This window comes from Sitophilus oryzae, unplaced genomic scaffold, assembly GCF_002938485.1.
Source record: "Sitophilus oryzae breed Bouriz unplaced genomic scaffold, Soryzae_2.0 scaffold_111_pilon_pilon, whole genome shotgun sequence".
Lineage (NCBI taxonomy): Eukaryota > Metazoa > Arthropoda > Insecta > Coleoptera > Curculionidae > Sitophilus > Sitophilus oryzae.
Window position 1 is genome coordinate 4,158,025 of NW_022145749.1, and position 8,013 is coordinate 4,166,037.

The 8,013-nt window shown below is 35.3% G+C and overlaps 1 protein-coding gene across 1 annotated transcript; it reads right to left on the minus strand.

Moving 5' to 3' along the window:
• Window positions 1–2,388: 2,388 nt before the first annotated feature.
• Window positions 2,389–7,652, minus strand: LOC115884394 (prolow-density lipoprotein receptor-related protein 1-like). Its single transcript, XM_030902955.1, has 7 exons — window positions 6,868–7,652; window positions 6,194–6,401; window positions 5,731–6,130; window positions 5,097–5,297; window positions 4,782–5,025; window positions 3,698–4,088; window positions 2,389–2,810 (listed from the first exon to the last, which is right to left on the minus strand). Exons 1-7 carry the CDS (start codon window positions 7,611–7,613, stop codon window positions 2,682–2,684), a joined length of 2,319 nt encoding a protein of 772 aa, XP_030758815.1. The 5' UTR covers window positions 7,614–7,652; the 3' UTR covers window positions 2,389–2,681.
• Window positions 7,653–8,013: the final 361 nt, after the last annotated feature.

An 8,013-nucleotide genomic window follows, 5' to 3' on the forward strand; every position in this document is an offset into this window, starting at 1 on the left:
CTGTCGCCAGCGACACTGATTGGCACTTTATAGGACTAATGAGAGTTGTACTAAATTTAAAGTTGATAGCTGTTTGAATTTTGTACAAATCTCATGGGTTCATTTGACGTGTCTTTGGGGACAATATGAAGTTCTGAGAACAGAGCTCTGCTGTAAAAAATATCAAGTTGCCACATTGATTTATCTTACTTCCTGAAATTGTCATTCGTTTTGACACTTTAGTTTTGTATTACGAGTTTTTGGCTTAAATGAATTGTGTGGTGATACTTCAAGCTTAAACATTCTTACTAACAGACCTTGCAAGCGAACATTGTTTTTATGTTTAATTTATAATTTTAATTTATTTTTGTTTCCTAAAATATTTTGATTAAAAGAAAATATGTAAAAGTGGGCAACGCTGTGCCGATCAAACTTAATCACGCGACTAAACGTTTATTTGATATGAACTATACAGGGTGATCCGAACTGTATTCCGGAAACTTCGGCGCCATATTCTGTAGATAAAAATAAGTAAAAAAGTTCGTATAAATGTATGTCCTAAAATGCTTAGTTTCGGAGATACAGGGTGTAGAAATTTAATTTTAATTTGGATTTTTTCCAAATAATTTAAGAAGTAACGTCAATATTTGGTTGAAAATTGGTGTCTGGTTTTTGGACATGAGAAATTTGATTTTCATGTCAATATGACTCCTACTTGTAGAGGGCGCTACCTACATATGCTTTAACTGGTTTGAAGAGTAATAACTTTTCATCCATACCTGTATAAAACTACTGAGTAAGAAAATATACATTTACAACTTTTTTTACATAAAAAAGCTCTCTTGGTAACAATCGCTACGAGTAATGGTTCTCGAGATATTTGAAATTGAAATTATCAATACCTGTCATCATTGACAAATTAAACATGTTGACCAAATAGTTATTAGACTGAAATCTTAATTTGAAATCTTTTTGTGCCAAAAGTTCAACAGAAACTGTTTAATCATCATTTTTTCCCAGAAAAATTATGATTAATTTAAAAAAAATAAAAATTTATTTTTTCAGCCAAATAACTCTATTCAAACGTGTGCTTATTTTTTGTCAATAATGACATGTATTGACTATTTGCATTTTAAATATCTTGAGAACGGTTGCTCGTATCGATTTTGACCTAGAGACATTTTTTACGTAAAAAGTTATGGAAATGTATATTTTTTAGTCAGTAATTTTATACAGGTACGGACGAAAAGTTATTACTCCTCAAAACAGTTAATATACATGTAGGTGGCGCCCCCTACAAATAGGAGCCATATTGACATCAAAATCAAATTTCTCGTGTCACAAAACTGCCGGACACCAATTTTCATCCAAATATTGACGTTACTTCAGAAATTATTTGGAAAAAATCGAAATAAAAATGAAATTTCGACACCCTGTATCTCCGAAACTAAGCATTTTATGACATACATTTATACGAACTTTTTTACTTATTTTTATCTGCAGAATATGCTGCCGAACTTTCCGGAACACAATTCGGCCAACCTGTATATATGTATAGATAAATATACGGAAAAAATCAAATGTGTCCCATGGTTACTGAATAAAAAAATAAATACTGAAATTGAATATAATCGAGAAATCTTAGTTGTAACATCATTTTGTGCAAAAAAGCTACCTACCTCTTTGGCCATGCCTTAAAATTACTTATTTTCTACTTGTTTATTACACATAAAAGAATCTAACGTTATTTTTGTTTAATATCGTAAATAATATCAATGGCACTTTTTTAACAGCTCATTTGCTGTACAAAGGAATGAAAGTAGGTTTATGTAAGTTTTCAGAGAAATGAGTAAACCTAGAGTTCTAGTTAGAACGCCTCTATGTTTACTTATTTTTCTAAATTTAACTCGATTATCTCTATCATATGCGTAAAAGAGATTCTAGTTCCTTAAAAGCAGTCTTATACAAGATTAAAAAATATATATATTTTGAATTACTGTAAGTGTGGTGTTACGGCTATGTGCCGCTACGCGGTTTTGCGGTTGCTGTAAAGACGCATGCGTTTTAACCGCCACCGGCATAAACTATATACACTATCCCGTCGTACGGTGTTACGTTATGCGTTTTCGCGGCTGCAGTAAAAACTACCATAAGAATGTACAAACATGGCCAAAATTATTGGATATGTCCTTTAAAAATATACGGAAAGGAATTTAAAGAATCTTTTTTTTATACATAGCTTTGATAATCTGTAATAAACATTTTTTGGTTAAAATGGATATGGTAAACAATGTTTATCGTTCAGACCCAATATTGTTACAAATTCTTGCACATTTCAATTTGTGGTCTCTAGGGTTTCAGAAGAAATTTGACTGTGAAATTATTTCACAGTTTAATAGAGTCAGAATAGTAACACAGTCTCAACAGGGCTACCGGCAAGTTGCAATAGCTGAAATTGTAGGAAGGTAATTATGAATGTGATCGAGCATGCTTGGGACATGCTAAAACGCCATATTGCCAAAAGGAATGATCCCCCCTAAATAAAGTCGTGTGTTGTCACCATCCCTTTTTTTAATGCAGCCGCAAAAACACATAGTGCAACACCGAAATTCTAAGAAATACGAAGTATCGATAGGCACCAAAAACACTGCTTTGGCAAAAAATACAAAAATAGAGTAAAAAATAAATGTACAATAAATTATCTAGAGTTCTTCTGTGGGCGGAGGAGGTGTCTCATCAGTTGTATGATCTAGAAGTACTGCTTTCTCTTCTCTACCGCTAGTGGTACCGTTGTACACCGAATCGTAAACGGGGTTTACGAAATTACCAGACTGAAAATAAAGTTTTGAGTAGTGAAACGGTTAAAAAATGACGTGCGATTGGAAAAACACTCTGTAAAAATTTAGAGGTACGCATTTTGCAGATTAATAACCATACCATCGAAAGAAAAAAAAACGGCGTCAGATTTGCCGACATACATGTTGACAGTGACGTGCATATAGGCAAAAAGGGAGTTGCCGGCCACAGACAAATTTATAACATCTCCATATTATACAGGGTGCTACAAATTCGAGGTACGAGCATTCGTATTTCGGTAACCGTAATGGATACGAACACGGTTAAATTGGGACAAAGTTGCGCTGTGGGCTGTTCACCAAAATGCCACCAAAAAAGTTTTAAAAATTTCAATGATTGCGGAGTTGGAAAAAAACGAAAATCAATTTTATTTTTTCCTGTCTCCTGTCTTTTTATTTTTACTTTTTAGAAAATCAAAAAACTAATTGCTCATTCTCACAGCCACTTTATGTGGGCTATCTGATATCTTATTTAAAATAATTTCAAGTCCGGAATTTCCAGGGTTTTGCCCCCAATTTAGAGTAAAAAATTATCATGACTATTTCATCAATCAATATCTATTATTATGCCACTGTATGTAGAATATATGTGTGGTCAAAACCTTAATTGTTAAATTAGAATTTTATATCATTAATATTCTTCTACATTTTACGTTCAAATTGGATATTTGTTTTGTCAATTTAGATACCAACTGACACATTACACAAATATCCTTCAGACTGTGCCAATTATTAAAAATGTATTTTAATTAGTTTTAATTCGAAAATTTAAAATTATTGTGACATATTATTGTAAAGAAAATTAGAAAGTTGATTTTAAATATACCATAAAATATACAGGGTGTCCATGTAACTTAACTTACCTTATCCGCATCTAGCGTAAAGGGTTCAGCATCTCTATCTTGATAAATGGGATTGCTAAAATCATTTTCTTGCAACCTCTCGTGTGAAAACACTGTTCTTCCTCTGAATACATATTGAAATCCTATAGCTCCTAATGCAAGAACTATCAGGATTACAGCCAGAGCGTACCCTATCGGCACCCATATGGTTCTGCCTTCGCTTCCTTTAGATGCGTTTTCGTATTTCTCGATGATTTCCGGATTTTTCAGTACAGTACAGTATTCACCTTCGTAGTCAGTATGGCAGAGGCAGAATGATTTACCGTTAGCCACAGTACAAGTTCCACCGTTTTTACAGGAGAAGGTACATTTTTGTCGCGTACAGGTAGGTCCAAACCACTGGCTGGTACAACTGAAATGAAAGCATTGTTACGACAGTCAAGAGATAGCGCTCTGTGACATCGTAAATTCTCCATAAAATAGAAAGTAACTTCCAGAACAAACCATAAGTGACATCTGCGGATATACAGGGTGAGTCTTAAATAAGTGCATATATTTTCAGGGCCGGTAGATCTCGATAAATGAAACATATTTTCTCTTTACCGATTTTCAAATAAGTCCAAAATAACCTATATATAGCTTTGAAAATTTCCAAAAAATTATTTTTTGCTAAAATTTTGAAAACCGCTGGATCTTTTCTGGGTTTGCTTTCTTGTAAATTAATCTACTACCTATGTTGCCATATTATGAATATATTATGTTTAACTAAAAATTAAAAAAAAATCAAAATTCTTTTTAAAAAATTCCAAATTTTCAATTTTTTTTGCGAAAAAAATCTCGGGTGTATTTCTGGGGACAAAATATACTATCCTAAAAAATATTTGCATTTACATAAGATTCACCCTGTATAAGAAGCGGTTAAGGCGGGACGTGTTCGTGTTTGATTAAATGAAGTCGCGAGAAATTGATCGGAAAAAGAAGCGATGAAAATTAATAGTCGTTATTGTAAGTTTTTTTAGTTGTTTACTAAATGACTTAAAGTGTGTTATTGTGAATCTATAACAATATATTTTTTAAAGCAGATTAATTTTTTTAAGACACTTACCGACATCTAGGAGTGTTGTTGGGCCAACTAATCTCGCAAACTCCATGGTTTTTGCAGTATCCGTTACAAGGATTAGAATTGCCCATATACTGGGTACAATCATCCCCACCCCAGCGTTCAGTACAGTTGCATACTTGCTTCCCATCCAAACTAACGCACTGCCCTCCATTTTTGCATCCTGTATGACCACAACAATTTTCAGGAGGATTAAGGCCAGAACATTGACTTATTTCACAGCGACTACCTATAGTTATTGAGAATTTTAAGGTTAGAAATATAGACAAAAGAATCTAAGACACAAATCTTAAATTTTACCTGAGAAATTTGGAGGACAAACGCATTCCAATGTAGATGGCTTGCATGTGCCTCCATTGAGACATAGGCTTTCGCATCTGTTGGTATCACATAATTCGCCAGTGTAGCCAGCATGACAATCACATTTGATGCCGCGTGATAAGGCTCTTACTTGACCGTGAGCTCCACAGACTGATATTTCACAATGAGTACCGTTATAACCTAAATAGAATAAAAATATTTCAGTAAGTTATAACGAAATGTATCTAAGTATCTCGTTAGTGTACTAAACGATATTTTCTAAGGGAAGTTAGTCGTTATTGTGAGATTTTTGGGGAGTGTTATTAAGTAGCTTTTTAGTGGTTAATAATTAGTTAAGTGTGTTTAATACCATATGATAAAAAAGAAATAGCGTCAGAACAGGCTTGTAAATGAATACCGCTGTCATTTTGTATGTAAAATTATATAGGAAATGTCATCGATATAGTCATTTACAAACCTTTTGTACGCATTTTTTTATCATACGGTATAATGGTTCACGGGATCCGTTACAATATTATAGAAAATTAATAATTGTGGATTTACTGTAGTGGTGGCCCACGGACATTTTTAGATGAGATACTTTAAATGCATATAGAAAGATTGTAGAACATACCTTGAGAACACTTGCACGATCTAGCCCCGTTGATGACCGAACAACTGCCTCCGTTACCACAATCGAAATTAGTACAATGCTGACATCTGAACCCCATAAACCCATGAGTGCAGGTACAATGAGGTAGACCCATGAATACTGCACAACTTCCTCCATTTCTACAGAAGTCCGTGCACAAAGGCAGCCGTTTCTCGCATCGTTTACCATACCATTGCGGAGGACAGTAACATTTTAAAGGTACTTTACCTTGGTCATCGGTAGACAAAGCAGTTCCGTTCCTGGAGTCGCCTAGAACGCACATACCTCTATTTTTGCAATACTGAGAACATCTGTAATGCTGACATCTGTCGCCAGTGTACAGAGGGGGACAGACGCAATATGGAGCCTTTCCTGGTTCAATCTGTAATATTTCGGTTTTTAACGCTAGGAAACACGTTATAGATAAGGTTTTATCGGCATTTACCTTACAGTTTCCTACATTGCAGCTGAAAGGACACTGAGCTGTGGCGACAGCTTTACATGTGAGGTTATCACTGACGTAGCCGTCTGCGCAGAGGCATCGCGCACCATTAGGTGTCAGTAGACAGAACTCGTTGTTATTGCAGAAGTCGCTACAGGAGTTGTTAATGCTGGGACGTCTGTGTTCCTGCGATATTAGGATGTCGGAAATCCTGAAAATATAATACAGATTTTTCATTATTCATTAATATTAACAAATTTGAATATTCAGAAGAAACAATTTCAGTTAGACGTCTTCTCTGGATGGGGGATTCCTTTGTCTATTTTTTATATAGTAAAGTATTTTAAGTTAATGTCTCCGTTTTGCTAGCAGGGCCAATCTACCGCCCTCGGCCATATAATACCTTAGCGAGTGTCTAAATCTACTTCTACTTCATCTCGTCTGTCCTCTAACAGGTGTGAATAGAACTCCTGCCACATAACAACACTACGACAGAGTTTCCAGAGTGTTGGAAAGATTGCTGTCTTTTTAAAAGTTTATAAAACCAAGGTTTAGGCCATTATATGGCGTGGAGCGCTGTTCGGATTCCTTGTAAACCAAGTAGACCCAGTCCAGATTAACCCTCGCAGCAAAAAAGAGACGTTATCTTAACATTAAACGTATGAATTGATACTAACCTACCCAACCTGTGAGCTAAGAAAACGAATTCATCCGTGCCGAATTTATCCATCTTCAAAACATCGTGATTCTGGTATGTGGAAACGTACAATTTGTCTTCAAACACCTCGAGTTTATGAGGCCTGAAACTTTTGGAGAAACGCTTAATCAAATGCCTGTTTGTCCCGTCGTATGACACGCTTTCTACACTCAACAACTTGGGATCGCACCAGTACAAACGTTTCGTGTGATAATCGATCGTCAGACCTGTTGGCCACAGTAAATTATCCATCAAAATTCTTCTGTTGTATCCATCCATATCTGCTCGCTCTATTTTGGGTTCCTGTCCAAGGTCAGCCCAGAACATTAGACCATCAGCTGGAGATACGACAATGTCTCTTGGTTGTTGCAGATTGCCTCTGATCAAGGTATAATTATATTTTCCTTCTAAATCTGTGGCTATTATACGTGAACCGTCCGTTATATATAGACGTTCGGCCACCCAATCCAAAGCTATGCCCCGAGGATCGATAAGGTTGATTAAAACAGTCCTGGCAACGTCAGAGTCTCTGTTACTTCTTCTGTCCTCGGTTACCTTGATTATACGAGCCTGGACCCGCTTGTTGTGGTAGTCTGTCCAGAAAGCTTCAGCTTCACGGCTGCCGTACAGAATATCTACGCCATCGATCTGAAAATGGTAATGCTTAAGAACAGTAAAGGGACTATTCAAATACAAATAATCGAAGTATTCAATTCTTTTGAGCATTCGATTCTTAACGAAGTATTCGAATACTAAAAATAAAATCGAATTTGAAACAGCGATTTCGAATTTTGTCGTCAAGCGAGAGACAAGAAACATATTCCCACTATGTTTAAGACAGGGACGGATCATAAAACATAAACATTACGGCGTTCTTCAGAAGGCTAGTTTAAAAATAGGTCATGAACTGATACATCATTTTAAAAACCGAAACGCAGAACATTAAAAAAATAAACGACGCACACTGGCCGAATTTGATCAAATCATGGCATAAATAGAAATACTTACTTTTAATACTTGGTTACAAAAATGTCAGTGCTGATACTCTACTATTCCAGCAGACTAGTTACACATGATTTTGACACGATAAATGATTGATTTATTGTTTCAATTTAGGGTAAAAGTT